This window comes from Triturus cristatus, chromosome 3_1 (genome assembly GCF_964204655.1).
Source record: "Triturus cristatus chromosome 3_1, aTriCri1.1, whole genome shotgun sequence".
Lineage (NCBI taxonomy): Eukaryota > Metazoa > Chordata > Amphibia > Caudata > Salamandridae > Triturus > Triturus cristatus.
The window spans coordinates 745,242,869-745,262,136 of NC_140583.1; the positions used below are offsets into that span (position 1 = coordinate 745,242,869).

Here is a 19,268-nt window from a genome sequence, read left to right on the forward strand (position 1 = left end):
CTGAACACACACAGTAAAAAAGTGCAAACCCAACACAGGGCCTAGGTGCATGCAGTACTATTTACTAGGAATTTACAAATACATGAAATGTGCCAATCAGGTGTAAACCAACTTTACCATGCTTTAGTAAAGATCACACGCACGTTAAAACTGTTTACCAGGAAGAAATGGCAGAGTGCTAATGCAAACAAAAATAGGTTCAGCAACAAAAGGCAAAAATCCCGCAGGGGACCCTGTAAAAAGGGCCAGGTTTAACAGGATTTGATTTGGTTGCATTTATTTCCCATCAAATTGTAACTAGCTGAATTTAAACATAAAGGTCGAGGGCCACAAGGTTTCTGATCTAATAGCCAACTGAGTGGACCAACTGGTCACATAATTCTCCCAACTACAGCTTCAGGTTCACCCTTTATGATGAATCATTCAAAAACATATTTGTGCCATTACTGCTTGTAATAAATCTGTCATATCCTTTTTTTTTTAGTGTTTTCGCTGATTGCCATGCATTGGTGCCACCTGAATCCTATTACCAGGGATGTGTTTTTGATGGCTGCCGAATCAGCAACAAGTCTGTGCAGTGTTCAAGCTTGGAGATTTACGCAACCTTATGCATTGCAAATAGCGTCTGCCTCGATTGGAGGAGCAAAATCAACGGACAGTGTCGTAAGTCAACAAGTGGCATGACCTTTTTCTATCTCCAATACCCTAGAATTAATGCCAGAACGGTTAGACTCCAGCCTTGAATACTGAAACAGGAATAGAAGACTACAGCCCTAGAATTTCTAGAGGATTATTTACCACCCATGACATTAAGTTAGCAGCAAGAAGTACTAGTTGCATTCTGCTATAGCCCTTGCCTTGTGGAACACATTTTCTGAACAATAAAGATTGTTAAAGTACAAAGACCATAGAGAAACAGGCTTCTCAAATGGTGTGTGGATGACATATAAATTCCTACTTAGAAAGTCATAAACTTTTAAGTCCTAAATGTAAAGTCATGCATTTTTTAACCTATTTCTTTGGCGGAGAAGAAGTAGAAAATAGGTATAGGACACAGACAAGTTAGGTATTGTTAAGTGCAAGGAACTGCATATGGTCAGAATTGAGGAATCCGCTACTTTATTTCCAGGCACATTTGAATTCCTACATGGATCAGCCTTTGATAGTCAGCAAAAAATAAATTGAACACTGAGTCTTCAAGTTACTATTTCTTAATTTCCATACACAGACCGAGCCCACATGATCTGCACTAATTGAACGTAATGAGGGTGAAGTAGTCATAGAAAGGAGATTGCATCAGATTTCTGTAAGACTGATCAAAATCCCACCAAAATGCGGCTTTGATCATCAGCCTCAAAAGTAAACTGTGACTTTTGACAATCAGTGTTGCTTGCTGTATGGTAGTGGATGAGGCTGCTGACTTCTCTACAGAGGAGGGAAAAGGGCCAATTTAAAAGTCACAGAAATCAAATATTGATGAGAAAATATGCACTCTCCAAAAGAGCAGATTCGATAACAAAAAATATGTAAACCTAAAGGATTAAAAATGAAAATATGATAACAAGGACAACATTCTTTGAAAAACTAACAGGAAGACTGATAGGTACAGGAAAGGTGTCTACACAAAATATCAGAGAAGAAATATTATGTGGACTAAATATTGTGCCAAAAATATCGAGAATATATATGTGTGTCTAAGTATATACAGGGATATATTTAGATATATCTACTTATCTCTCTGTATACATACACACACACATATCTATTCATGGTACGTAGATGTGGAGTCAAAAATAGTAAATCTATACTTACCTATTTGCACTTACCTTCTCGATATTTTGGTCTGCGATATTTCTGACCCAATAGTCTGTCCACACAATATTTCTCTTTTCTTTATTCTGTCAGTGACTCACAGAAAATGGGTACGCAACACAATCTTAAAAGTACTAGGTAAAAACGTTAGAAGGAATGATACATTGGCACTCAGCACCGTGCCACGAAAACCCTGTCCTGGGGGTCATTTACTTTGTCTGAAGCATTTGACTCCTGCTTTTTACTAAAGCAGTTTTTGTAACAACTTCACAAAATGTTCAATTTGCAAAGTTTTTATTCTGCGTCAACTATTTATTTTCTCGATATTACAGCAGGATGTAATAGGGATTCTACGAGTACTAGTGAAAGTACAGAGTAGGTTTTCTTTTATCTCTTCTTCCAGAGCATCTTTACACATTCAGGCAATAGGTACATTGGCCCACTTTTTCTAGTGAGAGATCCAGTCCTCTGTTTTAGCTCATAGGCAGAGTTTCATGGTTTTCGAGTCTACTGACTAGAGAAAGATTTCATAGGTCTCCATAAGTGAGGCATCGATGGTTTGTGAAGAACTCGGCTTTGAAATGCAGGGAAGCAGCAGTAATGCTTGCTATTGCATCAGGACAGTCGAACCAAAAATCGTTGGCATTTATATGTATAATGGGAAGAGAGAAGGAGTTTGGTGCTGTTCCTAAGCCATTAAAAACACACTTGTCATGAAATCACATTTTACCCGAAACCAGCAAATTGACGAAGGAAGTGTTACCTTACTTTATCCAACCCATAACATTCCATCTGACGAGGAGTACAGATTATTTGCCAGGGAGGGGAGGCAGGGATCTAAATGTTATAACCCAGTTTGAATTTTCATCCCTGGCTTCATTAAAATTTAGAAGATGCGGGCTCGGTTTGTGCGACGCTAAAGAGTCTTAAATAATTTCAATAACATTTTTAAATTGTCAGATAAGTGTATTGGAAAATCAGTATACAAAGTGCAAGGTTACTTACAGCTGATCCCGAATGGTTTGAACGCCTCCTGCAGGTCAAAATGTCCAACCTATAAGGGAAGCAAAGTCAGAGTAAAGCGAGGTAGCCATTTCAAACTACAGAGCTGTCCCTTCAGTGGCTGCTTGTGGACAATGTACTAAAGATTATACTTTAGAAAATACCGTATTGGTGAAGGCATGCTCGCTCTAAATACAGTGACATCTAATGTTGATGATCAATGTTGATAAAAAGCATCATTCAGCATAAGACCATATCTCTTTGTCCCCTCTTACACAGCATACAGTTGTCCAGAAGGCAAGGTGTATCAAGCATGCGGCCCTGCTAGCCCTGCAACCTGTGACTCCAGGTCAGTAAATATCAATAACAGACCAGAACTTTAGGTGCGATGATGAACCGTTCATCGCTCTATATTTCTTATGTTACATAATTAGTTTCCCAAATGTTTTCAATAAGCTTCTTCTCCCATCCCATTGCTCAACCTCCACTGTTTTTCCTTTCAGTCCCTCCATGTGCTTATTTATCTGCAAACCCTCATCTTTCTCCACCACTCCTACTATCTTTCCGAAGGATCGCTGTTTTGTTTTTTTCATATTCCTCCCCCCTCATTCTAATCATCATTCTCTTGAACTCTAACCAGCTTCTCCTACAGCACCCCAGCAGTGTTCTCTCACTACAATTCTTATCAGCTTACCAACTTCTTCCTCACTTGATTTTGTCCCCATTTCCACTTCACCTTTTATCAGTTCAACTCTGCGTCCATTCTGCCACGTTCCTATTCACATTTGCACATTTTCTTCTTTTTCTACATTCTTTGTCTACTCCTCCACTCCCTCTTTCTCCCAATTTTCCCCATTCTTTTCCAGTTTTTGACCTCAATGTAAACTTGTGCAAACTGAAAATTCCATAGTTTAGAAATTGTAAAACGTATCTGCTGTCTTTTCCCAGGAACTCACCTTTACCTCACCTGTCCCCCTGGAGAAGCCAATTTTATTCATACTTGTCAATTTACTAGACTTTCCAAATTATGCTTGTTGATCAACCCTAATTCTGGGAATAATCAAGTCACGTGTGTTCTGTTTCTCTCTCTCACTCCACTAAAGGGCTGAGGCTCAGACCAATGATGGTTTAAGTGAGGGCTGCTACTGCCCACAGGGAACCACCCTCTTCAATTCATACACTGATGTCTGCGTACCCAAGTGCTGTAAGTAATTGGCGACAGGTCTTATTTTTTGGATTTGTGTGACCACTTGCAGGTGCTTACACAATAAAGGGCACACTCATTGTCTGCTGAAAGTCACCTTTGTATTAAAATTATGACTGATATATAGAACAAAGAGAAAGGTCCAGAAAGCCAAAATAGTGGCACATCAACACAAAGGACTAAGCCAAAATCTGGGTGTGAAAAAAATATGCAAATACAAATCATCAGTCTGTACATTCGTATACATGCCTACAAATATATTTGTGGGCAACACAATCTGCCTTTATACTCTTCTATTCTTCACACAGAAGCCAGCACATCACTTTCTGGTACTAGTTCATTTTTTGTAGACATCTCCTTGTAGACATCTGATTATTCCATTTGGACTCCTGGATAATCTGCGCCTATATTATTTTGAACAGTAATTTAAACCACTGTTAGGAATTTCTGAGTGGATTGCTGATTTTATTTTTCCTTAAAATCTTAAAATCATCAGTGAAGTCGTTTATAAGTAAGGAGAACTGGGGGAAAAAAACAGGTAACACCTAAGCACCTTCTTGCTTACATGTGTTTTCTGTCGCCTGGACAAATGAATGGCGAAGCGTAGACAACGGTATTTGGCAGTGTAGAGTGGCAACCGAGATTCCATGTTCTAGTGTGTGATAAAAAGAGCATTTCTCCTCTGTGGGCCTTCAGCTGGCTGGCTGCTATTCCAAGACCATTTGAGAGCACATTACATTTCTGTACTAGATTACTTTTAATTTAACTGCAGTAATTGAATGCTGCCTAGTTTTTTAAAAGGGCGTTTCTCTGTAGTTGGTGCTTCAGAAATGTATACATCCAAAAGATGCACTGCTTCATACATTTTCCCTCCAACAGAAATGCATGCATCAAACGTTTATGCGAATTTACTGTGTTTCATGAGTGTAAACTGGTGCCCATCTCTTCTGTTTTTCAGCTTGTGTTGGACCAGATGGAATGCCTAAAACGGTGAGTGTCATGAAGTCCCTTTGTAATTCTTTCGGAAAAAGATATTTTTAATGCTCAGTATACTTATGTTCTCGATTGTTCAAATCCACTAACAAATTAAAGCAAACTAGCCAAAAAAACTACAGGATTTAGTACTTTCCTAGTGAAGAGGGTAATCATAACAAAGGAAATCCATGGTCATCCTTATATAACTATATGAAGATGAGGCATAGCTCTGACTTCTAGGCACTGCTATTACTATGTTTTGCTTGTTAACAACACAATAATAGTTGTTTAATTGTTAGAAATTCTTGGCTATAGTATGGCTTCAAATGATGACATCTGCAGCTTCCACACTATTCCATTGTGGAAAGGGAAGACCAGACAACCGATTGCCAACCTATGACCTGCCGGGATGCCATTTAATTCAAACCTATTGTTCTTCCTATAAACGGTCAGACTTTTTGGGTCATACTTCAAGGCCCGATCATCTAGGTATCATTCTAGACATTGACATGCATACAAATTTAGCAAGGCCTCAAAAATTGAACTGATTGAGGTCTTGCGCTCCAACTATTCATCCATGTTCTTGTAGACAGTAGCATATTGTATCTAACACATTATAGGAATATATACTTCTGTCCAAAATGAGGGCTTGCACTGTGGTACTATGGCCTATTTAGATGTGTCTGAGGTTGTGTTGTGTTTCAATACATACATAAAGCTTAGGAAAACATGTAATTGTGGAAGTCAAAATGAGGGCAAACATGTGAAGCCAATTAGTCCCTGGAGATCACATGGCAAGACTTCAATGATATCATGTAAACATCACTAAACATGCGAAATGTCTGCTCATTCTAGATTTTAAAATAAAATATTGGCGCACAGGAATGCACTTGACCTTGAACTCTATGGTTACACGTAGTAGCTGCTCTGTCGTGTATTTTATCGCTGATACTAAATGAATTTATAACTTTGCACATGCAGCAGAAAAAAGGGAGCTATAGCACATTGCTAAACTACCCCTCACAATTTGAGGCCATTAGCAATGGTGGTTCATTAACTCAGATGAAAAAGTACTGCTGCCCAGTATATAAGTGAAACACGGCATCAAAAGTGCAGCTTCGGTACAGGAAATTGTGAAAGTTTCTATAAAATATAAATCTCTTTCGTGTTGCAGCCTGGAGCCACTTGGCAGAGCAACTGCCAGAATTGTTCCTGCGACAAGTACACTCTGACGGTCAAGTGTGAGCCGCTCAAGTGCCCCGAGCCGGTCCAAGTCACATGTGAGAAGGAGGGATTCGTGCCTGCCCAGGTGGTGGAAGCAGAGCGGCCATGCTGCATGGTGACCGAGTGCCGTAAGTCTACTCATCCGTCTTGCCTGTAGTGTAGCTGGGATTCAGCCCAGAGGGACAGCTTCCTGACTCCCATTCCTATTCCGCTGGGGATATGTGTTAATCTACGTCTTTTTGAAAAGGTCTTTGCACTAGCACAGACTTAACGTTACTAGCATCCCGCCATTCAACATGGGGTAGTGATAAAATATAATATCGCGGTATCTATCGGCTGACAAAAATATTGTGTCCTACTTGTCATTCTCAAAGATAATGTGCATTGGCATTAATAATAAAAATGTACAACCAATGGGACAATATTTTTTAAAACTATATTTATGACCTAATGTTCACGTCAGATGATAGTTCAGTATATGATATTTCGAAATACAGCATTCACTAAAACGCTGCCTTGTACCTCTCCTGTGTAAGCATAGCCGTGCTTCATGAATGCAAGTTTCAGGGCTACTGTCCATGTCTCTCTTTTGGTTGGCCAGCACCAGCATTTGCACATGGATGGCATGGCATGAGGTGGCATGGCCCGCATTCGTGGCGGGCGAGCGACAGAGTTTAGTGAGCACTATGCAGTGTGTGCTCTTGTACTGTGTAAGCTAAACAACATTTTTTGCGTTCTTTTTTCATATTCAGAAAGGTCGAATGACAACACCTTGAATTATTCAGACACAAGCCCTTTTCAGAATGAAAGCCCACACTGAGATAGACAAGTGAAAAGTTAATTTCAACCTTTCTAAAGATTAAAAAATGGCGTTTTGCTCAGTGTGCTATCATGTGGCATATTTACACAAGTATTCCTTGCAACTTACGGTTACTCTAGGAACCTTTCATGCAGTCTGGTTAATTATATGATCAAGATATTAGGACTGAGATGTGCAATTTTTTGAAGGGGTGGGGGAAATTCGGAAGAAAAGCTTTACTTAGGGATATTTTACGGTTGTCTAAGTGAGTTTGACAAGCTGAACCAAAGGCCTACAAAAGATCAATAAAGGAAAAGATTCTGTTCTCAAAAAACACAGAAAATGTAAGATCCCACAAAATCAAGCTGTGGGGTTGCAGTGGTGAACATCAGGCTGCCTCGGGGCCTTCCACTTATCCAAGGCTGTCAGTGCTGCCCGGAGAGCTGTGAACTCAATGCTACTGCACATGGACGCATGCAGGACTCCTCTGCATCTTTGGCCACACTAAGCACTGGAACAGCCCTGCAAGGGACGTTAGAGAAGTAGGGCTCTTCGTCAAGGCCATCCGAGACTTTCTTCTTACCAAACACCCGGAGTCCTCATGGATGCTTAGTCCACAGAAAGCTGAAGACACTTGACTCTTTCTGTCACGTGTGATGGGCAAATCCCTCACTCTGAGATATTTGTTCAAAGGAATGCTTTACGCCTCTCTGAGTATTGATGCTTTTCTGTCATCACTCTAATTCCCTTTCATTTTTCCTTTTGACATTCAGGGTGCAACGTCAGCTACTGCTCTCCTCCTCCTGCTAAGAAATGCCAGCTCGGGTTCGAGCTCCATTCGGTGATGGGAGAGGGAGACTGCTGTGCCACATACCACTGCAGTGAGTATAATGCTCTTCAGGCTGCGATATCGGGCTTATGGCTTGTACAGCCTATGCTTGTGAGCCTAGAGGTGTCTGAGACGTGCATCTACTCGCAAATGCCTTTGGTTCAAAACTTACTTTTTATAAAGAGGATATATTTCTATCAGTTTTTAACATTTCATGTAACCTCATTGACATAAACGACAGGGGAGCAATTGTAAAACAACTGAGCGGCAAGCCACTCGAAAGAAGGACATTAATCAACTTTTCCCTCCCCGCAGAGCCCACTGATGTCTGTGTCCACGATGGCGTCATTTACCAGGTGAGAAAGGCGCTGGCTTTCCTTGTTCTCCAGGGAACCGCCTCATGAATCAAGTGAGGGGCTTTAAATAGAATATAGTTCCCCGTTCCAGCACGGGTTCCATTTCAATATTATTTCAACTTTTTTCCACCTACTCAGTGACATTTCAATATTCGTTGAAGAGACATCTGGATTAAAGAATTCTGCTAATATCGCCTATGGGTGACTTACTGCCTTCTAATGGCAATCAGACTTGAGAAAATGTTCGATAATTATATTCTGTCTCGCATGTGAATAGGATTTTCTGTACATATCATTGGCCACAGAACTTTTCTTTGCTTCACCATGTGAGCCTGGCATTCGTAACTAAGCTTTCTCTCTTTTCTACTGAGAAACTACAACTCACTCTTGCAGTTACGAAGTTTTAACTTCCGGTCTCAAGTCTAGAACATTTACAGGTTTACCCTTCTCTTAGGCCAGCCTGCGACAACATAAGCCCAGAATCCGACACAAAGGGGCAGATTTACGTTCCCTGGCGCATCCCTGCAAATCAGCAGGGATGCGCCAGGGAAGATGCGTCACACAAGTTTGCCCTTGCGCCACCGCTGATGCGCCGCATTTACAATGTGGTGCATCGTGGCGCAAGGACAAGCAGATGCGTGACGCATCTGCCGGGATAAGGTTGGCGCAGTGCTTAAGTTGTGTCGCAAGCGCGACGCAACTCCAGCACTGTTACAACCTGCCCTGTCCCTAACATGGTGCGTCATGCCTTATGCCTCCTTGAAGCAGGCGTAAGGATTTGACGCACCAGCGTCGGAAAAGTGACTGCGTGAAATCTTGTAGATTTCACTGCGTTACTTTTCCGCGGCTTTTTCCGAAGTAACGCCCACCTTGCATACATTAAACCTGACGCGGGTTTAATGTGGCGCAGGGCTTTTTACAACGTGAAGCATCTACCTAGATGCGTCACGTTGTAAATCTGTCGCAGCATGGCGCTAGCTTTGCGCCGCTGTTGCGTTACAAAAGTGACACAACGGCGGCGCAAAAGTAGCGCAAGGGGCTTGTAAATCTGCCCCTAAGGGGCAGATTTACAAGCCCCTTGCGCCACTTTTGCGTCACTTTTCCCACGTTAAAAGTGACGCAAGGGGCTTGTAAATCTGCCCCTTAGTTTCAATCACGAGGGAGGACGGTCAAGGTTTTTGCAAAGTCTCATCTTATTTTTCCTTCTCCTTCCCAGCCAGGACATTCGATCCCACAGTCACCAGAAGTATGCGAGCAGTGCATCTGCAGTGCGGAGAAAAATTCAACTTCACTGTTGAACCTTCCACTTTGCAATCCCATTGTTTGCACTGAACATTGCCCATTGGTGAGCTCCCTTTTTAAACAGTCTTTGACAACTGTATCATTTTGGCAGGGACATGAAAGGGTTTGCTATGCTGTGCTGTCTCCAACTTAAAGCATTATTGTTTTTTGTACCCTCTGCAGGGATTTGAGTACAAGAGGGAAGAAGGGAAGTGCTGCGGCTCATGTGTCCAGAAGGCTTGTATCATGAATATGCCAGACAACACGGAAAAAGTCCTTCAGGTATCCCCCCTCTCTTGTACTGCATGAGATGCCCCAATGTTTTCCTACTTTGTAATAGGAATTGACAGGATTCCACATTTTGATTGTAAATCGGGATAACAAGTTAGTACTCTTAGTCCATTTCTTGTCAGCCCATCAGCCTGATAGCTTGAGGTTGTGGACAAGATTCATTGGGTAGGCACTGACATATTTGTCATGATACTATTTCTGATAAAGGTGACCTGGTGGCAATCACATTGTGAAGCTGAAGCAACAGGACCTATCATAGCCTTGATATAGTCTGTGCCTACTTTTATCTTTCTTAGGCATCCTGGCTCTGAGGCAGACACCAGGACAGGCACATTATTTGTTTTTGCATTGGCTAGCTCTGAGTCAATAACAGATATATGCAAATGTCAGTCACCTTGCTGTGTTCAATTTCTTGATATTGGAGGACTGCCGAAGAGCATCTTGATGTGTCATGTGAATGGATTCAAACAAATGAGATAGTTCTTCTTCAGCCAAGAGGCAGATTATGATCACCACCTTATGTCAATGGTAATTGTCTCTGAACTCAATTCATTATAAGTATGCAAATAAGGCAGATGAGGATCATTAGGGGGGCAAGATCACCAGCCCCCCTGAACCCTCACCTTATGCCATAATAATAATATGCATTGGATTAAAGGGCATCTTTAGTGATTCTTTTTCTTACGTGTTATGCCTTATAGCCTGGAGTTCCATTCACCCCTGAAGACAACAACTGCACAGTTTACGAATGTACCGTATCCAATGACCAGTTCATGCTAAACTCCACTACAACCACATGCACAGTATTTTCCTCAAGCGACTGCCCTGCCGTAAGTGCCTTTTCATTCTTTTGGGTTTGACTTGGTTGCGCAATGAGAGTATGAGATGATCAGGTTGTTGTGTGATGAATTCCACTCCACCACGGTTGACCCTCCTCTTTATTTCTGATCTGCAGGGATACCTGTACAAGAAGGAGATCGGCCAGTGCTGTGGCACATGTATCCAGGTGGCATGTACAATGAAAGTCAACAACTCCACTAAAATTCTCCAGGTACCTAAATCTCTAAATTTTCTCGTTCCATTTCTAATCCCTCAGGGCATCCCCCACTGATTGACAGTAGATGGTATTGTAATCTCAAACAGGCTCAATTGCCTGTCGAGAAGTTAAATGTGCAATCACACAAAGCCAACATCAATGCACCTATGCATCAATGCACGAGCCAGAAGGAGTGAGGTGGATTAACAAACACATTGTCCAGTTTTCTGTAAACTTATCTTGAGTTACTGTCTCAAAATTACATATCAGTGGGATTCAATAACTGATCAGTGGCAACCGGTTTAGTACATACTTAGATTTCAGATAACCACACAGGGTTATGATAGGCAGCAGTGATCAACTACCTGTCAAGAAGAAACACCACTGTTGACGACTCAAATTTAAATGTCAGGATGCTATATGGCTAGTTTGGCAAATGGACACGGATCAAAGTCAGTACAATAAATGTAGTATTTATGTGTCTCTTTATGACATAGATGACTTCATCTGTAGCCCACTTTTTTTACACACTGAAATCAAATGACCACATGCCTGTCCTTCCTTGCTCCACTTTGACATCGTTGTTTACAAGATTGGCTGGTCAACAATCAGGGAGCCTCTAAACAGTAGATGTTGAAATGTTTTGTTTTGTTTTTAACTGAAAGCTTCTGGTTCGCATTTTATGTGCCACTGCTTTAAACACACCTGGCATAGTGTACCCCTACCAGGAAGGACAACAACCATGCGTCTTGAGAGTTTTGAGTCAATGGTTGAAGAAAACCACGCTTCTTTGGTTCAAACATATCTGAGAGTGACCTAGAAATACTAGATGGTTTTCTGTGTAAAGTAAATTAATTCAACATGTTTCTTTCCTTGTCTCAGCCTGGCGACATATGGTACCCTCCTGGGGATGTCTGCGTTTATTATGAATGCATGATAGTAGATGGTCAGTTCGTCCCCGTCACCACAAAGAGAGCATGCACACTCAGTTCTCAAGCAGACTGCCCAGAGGTAGGTTCTTATACTCACTGTTTCTGAAAACACATGTGCATTGCTAGAGGCAATTGTCTGGAGAGAAATAACTTTCCCAGTTCCAATAGCTGGGCAAGAAGACTCATAGGAAGTAACTCTCTTTTGTACTTTGCAGGGCCACCAGTATATGAAGAAAGATGGTGAATGCTGTGGTACTTGCGTCCAGGTGGCATGTACAATGACGATGAAGGACAACACAACAAAAGTCATCAAGGTATCTCCAAACCTTACTGTTTCAACTATCACTGCTTAACGCCATATGCGCGCATTACAGGACCTCTGGAGACAGGAAATGGGAACGTCCCATGAAATGGGAACGTCCCATGACATGGGTTTCTATATTTCAGACTGTCTCATTCTTCCACCCATCTGTAATGACATTGCTACTATCCCTCATACACGGATTAGCTCAAAGTTAAATGTTTAGGCACTACAGGATAACACAAGAACCAAAGAAGAACTAATCATATTTGAACTGTTGTATACGATATAACGTTCGGGATCAATCGAATAAGAAATAAAGGTATACTTGTACACGCCTCATATCAGAACTTGAGTTCTGAGAAACTTGTATCAGAACCCAATCTGGCAACCACACTGCTTAATCACTAAAGCTGATGCCAGATCGGTTCTTTCTCTCCTGGGTTATCCATGAGAACAACGCTATACGGGTGAAGCAGCCGCGATCTACAAATCCTTATTGATGGATAAAGGAAGGGAAATGAGATAAAAAGAATTCGAGCTCACCAGCTCGGTTTTCATTTCTCTTCAACTTTCAGTATTTCTTTTTCCATCAGCTGGGGTTCACACAGAGCTTTTCTTGGTGCATGTCCAACTCTCGATATCTTCAGCTTTTAATCATTCATTCAAGGCAGTGCTTGTTTGCTTGTTGCCCTATAGCATGTATAGCTTTATTACTATGTGTAATATCACAGTGTCAAGAGATTGTTCTACTGTGCCGCGTTTAGTTGTATTTCCCAACACACGTTTTGATTTCGCTGTACCCAAGAGGAATTTAAACACTTTAATTTTGAAGAAGGTAATGCACTTGTATACTGAAGGAAAAGAAAATATATATGCCAACAACTTACTTTTGGGTGGTGGCAAGAAATGGTTTGGAGAATTGTAGACTACAGTTTAAAGATTTTTCTTTGTAATCCTGCTTTCAGCCTGGAGAATCCTGGACCCCAGAAGATAATAAATGTGTCTCCTATGAATGCATTTACAACAACGCACGCTACGACCTGATCACAAGGATGAAACAATGCCCAGCCTTCAATGCAGCCAAATGTGTCCCTGTAGGTTCTTCAAAATATGAATTAATATTTTTAATGCATGAATGATTGTCATCGGGAGGGAATGTTATTTTTTGTGCTATTATTATATGTTAGATTATTGTCAAAAGTAATTCCCTAACGTCTGGTAGTTTCCTCTTTTACCATGTGTAGTTAAAGTTCAAAGTTAAATGTACATATAATAGTCACAGTGTATTAACTAAACCCTATAACACTAAGCAAAATAAGAAATATGAACATAGGGAACATTGCCCGTTTTAATATTCTATTCTTACATTGAAATGAATAAGTGTCCTTTGTTCAACATTCAGCTTCTGTTGTTTTTACATTTACAAGTCATATCTTGCCCCAGTGTAAGGACAACCTAATTCACTAGTGTTCATTTCTGCATTATAGGGATCCATCAGAACTACGCCTGATGGCTGTTGCAAGATTTGTGATGGTAAGGTCATATAATGCTTGAAAGTAGACTGTGGATACTTGCCATGTTTCCGTTTTTAAGAGAAACATCTAAACTATTTTCTGTTTTTACAAAGTTGAAACCAACTGCAAACTCCGCAAGACTTCAACCACTTTCAGAATGAGTACCTGCCAGTCAACTGGACCAGTGGAGCTGTCCTATTGTGAAGGAACCTGCAACACGTCCTCCATGTAAGTAGATTACAGTGAAATGCTTGTGTTTCATTAGAATGTGCTTGACAGCTTTACTGGAGCTACATCCTTGAATGATGGTGATATCGACTGCATTGATGTTATGCTAGACTCTATATCAGCCAAGGCGGTCGGATAAATAATGGCTGCTGGAATCCTTCAATAATTGGAGCCACTATTTGGTCACCGGGATAGATTTAAGGTGTCAAAATATTAATAACTAGTTGAATAATCCTAGTGAACTTTGAGTTCGAAAGCTGCTATCAAAGCTATAAAATAGTGAATTGATTGATATGTAGGTTAAGATCATAAGCAACGTCGCCTAAAAAATGTGCAAGTCTTTAGTAATATGTAGCATAAAATTGTTTGGACTATATCCTGTTCAAAGGTATATTGAATTAATTTTACTGACAAATATCTGATTTTTTACACTGATGTCTTGGTTTATCGGAGTCATTTTTCAGTGGTTGATAATGTGTTGGGTGTAATAGCGGGCTCTCCTTGGGCTATTTGTGGGGCAAGGAGCTAACGAGTAGGCTGCTGCCCTACCCAGCACACTTCTAATTTGTGTTGATTAAAATAAAAGATTATAGTTTACTGGTAACCCGGACAACCTAGTTAAAAACTATGACAATTGGTAAGATAATAGTGTTACATAAAAAGACATTTTGGAATTTCACACCCATTCAAATAACAATAGTTTCATTACGATAGGTCATTGTCTTAATAGTAGTTACCTTTCTATAATCCGGATATCCTGTCACGTCTGGGGAAACTGTAGCTTTCCCTTTTACCCCAGGTTAACCAGCAACTAAACCTGCAGCAGTGGCTTTGAGTCCTGGCCTATACTATATTACAAGCAGCTGACAGTGCTCACTGGAAATTGCTTGCAATGCCTTATATCGGAGAGTGTTCTGATATAGTTAAGTCCAAATACAGTGGATTGGGCTCTGTGTCTGATTCTATATTATGATGAAGGGGGTTTCATTCTCTACTCACAATTTTAGTATAAACTAATTATTTGCGTTGCATTTTCATATTTAGAGTGACCAAACCTTGAATCACTCATTATTGCGCTTTTACATCTTTATTGATAGTATGTATAGATGTTATGTCATTCAAAAATAGATCATTGACTTTTAAAACATTCAAGCATTACAAACAGACTTAACATGATTGAACTCTAATGAGCCAGGCTGATCTTAGTTCATGTTATGTAGGATCTTGCATGGTAACTTGTGCAAGAATTGAAATCCTTACACTACTATCCCAACGGCTCTGCCTCAGGGAGGTGTTAGCCCGAATTCCAAACGCAATAGTCCCATGCCACATTCTTTGTCCATAATTTTCATCTAATTTCTCAATGGAATTACTCATCAAGGGTATTAGGCTGCACTCCCAGTTGCCATGGTGACACACTCAAAATCCCCTCTTCATGATCAGTAATTCATGATGGGATTGAATCTGTACACTAGCGCAGAATGATCTTATCCCCCATTCCGTTTTAACATGTGATCCTTTTGAATCATGTATCTTAGGTATTCTGCTGAGGCAAACACAATGGAGCACAAGTGCAGCTGTTGCCAGGAGGTCCAGACCAGCACAAGGAAGGTGGTGCTCACCTGTCTGGATGGAACCAGCAAGACTCAGTCCTACGTGTATGTGGATGAGTGTGGATGCACAGGCACCAAATGCGGCCAGACCTCCCAGACCACCGACGCGCAGCAGCAGCAAGAGGACCAGAACCCTATGCAGCAACAGCAGCAACATGAACAACCATTTCAGAAATAATTCCAAAGCATATCTCAGAACACTAGAGACAAATAAATAATATGCAGCTGAAATCCTGGCCATACTGCCCGAACCTTTTTGTATGTGTGCGCCTATAGCTTTCTCCTTTTTTCATGAAGATGTTTAGTGTCATACTTTGTCTCCTGCCGAACAAGGACTTCCCTACATGTGCATTATATGAGGACTCTTCTACACATGCTGCTGTGCACCTTCCTAGATTTAATACTAGGCATTTAATTTTAACGGGTGTAATGCGCGGAAGTAATGAAGAAGCCCAGGGAGAGTGTAACAACACACCAACTACACATGAGACATTTAGACTGTGGTCCACTTATACACCACTTCCTGGCAAAGGCTGTCCATGACTCTACCCTCTAGACATGCCATGCCAAACCAGTTCCCTGGCATCAATGGCCATGTGTTGTGTCTAATCCTCAAGAGTCACTGTGTTCAGAAAAATATGAGCTCTTGCTAGCCACCGAGGTGCTGCTAACGACCGTAAATCTAAATGTTAAGTGTGGGTACCTCTCAAAATCTGCAAAACTGTCCCAACTCTGAAATTGTATAAACTTTCCCTACATATTTGTATGCAGAACAGAACATAATAGGCCAGTGAACACAAAGCTGCTAAAATACTCCGTATGTGTTAAAGCTGGTGTCATCACAATATGGAGATTTGGTTAAACTGTTTACACAAAAGAGACAATGTTAGCAAAAAGGAGTAATATGAAGGATTTTTTTTTCTATATATAAATTAAACGAGGCTGTCATGGAATGTCTTACCTAGGGAATCAAATGATTTTATATAAAATATATATAGAGATAGATATATATTTTGGTACAGGAAACCACACTTTGCTATTTATTTATTTCTGGAGAAATAAGACTTCTGGGTGACTTGCGATTTCATGTCCATCTGTCTGCCATAGGTATTTCATTGTGGGAAAGACACACATATTTATACCCTGCTTTTTTCCTCTGGTCCAGAAAAGTCAATGTGATTAATAAAACTAAACTTTAAGCATTTTGCAACTGTTTCACTCTTCCGAGTTTTTCTTATGTAAATGCTTTCATTACATTATCTCTTGAGTATCAAACTGTTTATACATTTTCCTCCCCCGTACGATCTTTACTCATTGTCATTTAGGCCAGATATTTAACTAAATGCATCACTATGGAGCTCGTTACAATGTTGGGAGGACTTACGTCCTCCAGACACCGTAGCAGTCTGGAACCGCCCTACCTTAGATCAGCGGTTCCAACCTCAGTATTGTGGTCTAAAACATAAATTTTACTGGTTCAGCTTGTGTGGCAGGCGGAAAAAGCCTGTAGCACAAGCTGCCATAGTGAAATGTAAGTTTGGTAACATCCCTGCACCGTGTGGCAGGCACCCCTCAGGAATGTTTAGGGGGCACCATAGGTGCTCCCCAGGCCCCTTAGCGGAGGGCCGGGGGAGGGGGAACTGCTAGGGGCCCCCAAAGTCACTTTCTAACAGCCTTTCCATGTCGGAAACGCTGCCATGGAAAGGCTGTTGGAAACCAACACTGTAATCCCGCCGGAGGAGCCGAAGCTGGCTCTGCCTCTATTCATGAGATTACAATTCTGCTTCTCTTCTAACAGGCTCTGTGAGCTCATCGGAAGAGGAGCAGAATCCCCCCATGGATTTCCCTCCGACCACTGTGATTGTAATACCGGGGTCAGAGTGAAACCCTCAATGTCAGGCAGAAAGCCTCCGATAAACAGTTAGAGGCTTTCCGCCCGACATCGAAATCAGGCCCTATGTGCATGACCCAAATAAGTGTACATTCCAAATTGAATTCATGCATACTCTTCATTCAAGTAAGGATGGGAGGCTGAACATTATTTGAAGCCCCAGTTATCAAATGCTCTACAGTGCTGTCACCCTCCGAAGTGAGCGACAAACTTCAAAAGTTTTTTAAAATTTTTTTTATGAATCAGTTTTTTTTAATATAAAAAAGCACAGTGTAACACATTGGGTTACTGATTGAGTATGGTGAAATCATACTCAAGCAGGAACCTCAATCAGTGTCAGGGTAACATCACAAGCAAACCGCAAATTAACCTGCGCTCAACTCTCTGGAAGCTTGACACAGAGCAGGTAGGTTTAGGTTTAAATCTTTTTTATTGAATAATGCAAGGGGCAAGCGGACCATGAACGAGCCACGCAGGGCCCACCGGGTCTGCCAGTAGGTTAATTGAAAATACAAAGGCAACACATACCAAATACTTCCCGCCCACCACCCAAAAGAAAGAAGAGAGAGAAAGAAAATCGAAGAAAGGCACAGAAAGAACCACCCCCACGACCCCCGATCCATTACTTCGAAACAGCACTACATGGAACGTGTTGTCGTGTATGTGGCTAGGGTAGCCTATGTGGTGGAGTCCAGTGTGGTGAGGTGAAAGAGACGCAAATCTTTCGGGCAATATAACTCCCTAAATTCTGGAGCTAACAAGGTGAGAAACGGCTGCCAAAGGTCGCCAAAAGAAGCGCACTTCCCAGCCAAGGTAAGAGAAATCTTTTCCATGTCCAGTACGTGCCACAATCGCTGGTACCACCCTGTGTGTGCGGGAATGCGGGGTGTCTTTCAGTGTATCAGTATGTTTTGGACGGCTGTGCCTAGGGCTATGGCTATCTGTTTCCCTCATCTAGATTTCAAGGAGTAGGTGAGCGTGTTTGGCACCCCCAATAAGACATACACGGGGAACCTAGGGAGTTCTGTATCCAAGTATTTATCGACCTCATCAAGGATGTACATCCAATAAGTCTGGAGATGTATGCATTCCCATAGAAGGTGAATCAGCGTGGCCCTCTTCCCACACCCTTTCCAGCAGTCAGGACTCTGTGTTGCATCAGCTTGGTGTAATCGCTCCGGGGTATAGTACCAATAGTATACAATCTTGGTGAACGTTTCGGTTAGGCCGACATGAGTCGCTGTGTGGTGTGCTCTGTGGCATGCACCCTCCCATTCCTCGGACCTAAGGTTCCATCCCAGGTCCCTCTCCCAAAGCGCGCATCCAGCATGATAGGTATGGGTGTATCTGGACAAGAGCAGTTTGTATAAGTCTGAGAATAACTTCTTATCCGAGGACCGTGTGATGAGCCATCGTTCATACTGGGTGAGAAGCCTAGATGCTTGCGCTCGATTATCAGGATGCATGGCCCAGTGTCGCACCTGTAAGTAGCACATTTGCTCAAATTCAGGAAGGCCGTAATCGGCCCTAAGTTGCGAGAAGGGGATGATATCGCCTTTGTCATATAGGAGGCCTAGGGGTTGGCAGCCTGCTTCTCTCCACAGCGAGAAGGTCTGCAAACCCATTCCGGGGCTGAAGTCTGGATTATCAAAAAGGGAGGTGAGCAGGGAAGGGAAGGTCGTTAGGGCATGTCGTGTGTTGGTCCGGTCCCAGACGTAAAGGGTTGTGCACGTCACCTGTGAGGCGTATAAATTGGGTGGACGATGAGGTTTCGGGAGGAAGGGATTTTTCCTGAGAGATGTACCGGCTACTGCCCGGTCTTGGAAGAGCGAATGTTTCTCAGATTCGGCTCGGATCCATTCGACCAAGTGTCGAAGCTGCGTGGCGTAGTAGTAAAGTGCGAGATCTGGAATTCTGAGGCCCCCCTCATGAGGTGGGAGGAAGCTCACTAACCATTTCATTCTCGGCCTATGTCCC

At 41.8% G+C, this 19,268-nt stretch overlaps 1 protein-coding gene across 1 annotated transcript in view; it reads left to right on the plus strand.

The window, feature by feature from the left end:
• Positions 1-16,610, plus strand: part of LOC146860907 (mucin-5B-like) — a 74,059-nt gene extending 57,449 nt beyond the window's left edge. Inside the window, exons 37-53 of the mRNA XM_085644902.1 lie at positions 485-663; positions 3,094-3,163; positions 3,918-4,018; positions 4,977-5,008; positions 6,168-6,345; positions 7,790-7,897; positions 8,161-8,201; positions 9,418-9,546; positions 9,666-9,764; positions 10,475-10,603; positions 10,729-10,824; positions 11,692-11,820; positions 11,957-12,055; positions 13,011-13,139; positions 13,533-13,578; positions 13,673-13,787; positions 15,326-16,610. Coding sequence (XP_085501028.1) covers positions 485-663; positions 3,094-3,163; positions 3,918-4,018; positions 4,977-5,008; positions 6,168-6,345; positions 7,790-7,897; positions 8,161-8,201; positions 9,418-9,546; positions 9,666-9,764; positions 10,475-10,603; positions 10,729-10,824; positions 11,692-11,820; positions 11,957-12,055; positions 13,011-13,139; positions 13,533-13,578; positions 13,673-13,787; positions 15,326-15,578 — 1,933 coding nt within the window. The 3' untranslated portion in view covers positions 15,579-16,610. The remainder of the gene's footprint in view (positions 1-484; positions 664-3,093; positions 3,164-3,917; positions 4,019-4,976; positions 5,009-6,167; positions 6,346-7,789; positions 7,898-8,160; positions 8,202-9,417; positions 9,547-9,665; positions 9,765-10,474; positions 10,604-10,728; positions 10,825-11,691; positions 11,821-11,956; positions 12,056-13,010; positions 13,140-13,532; positions 13,579-13,672; positions 13,788-15,325) is intronic.
• The last annotated feature ends 2,658 nt before the right edge of the window (positions 16,611-19,268 follow it).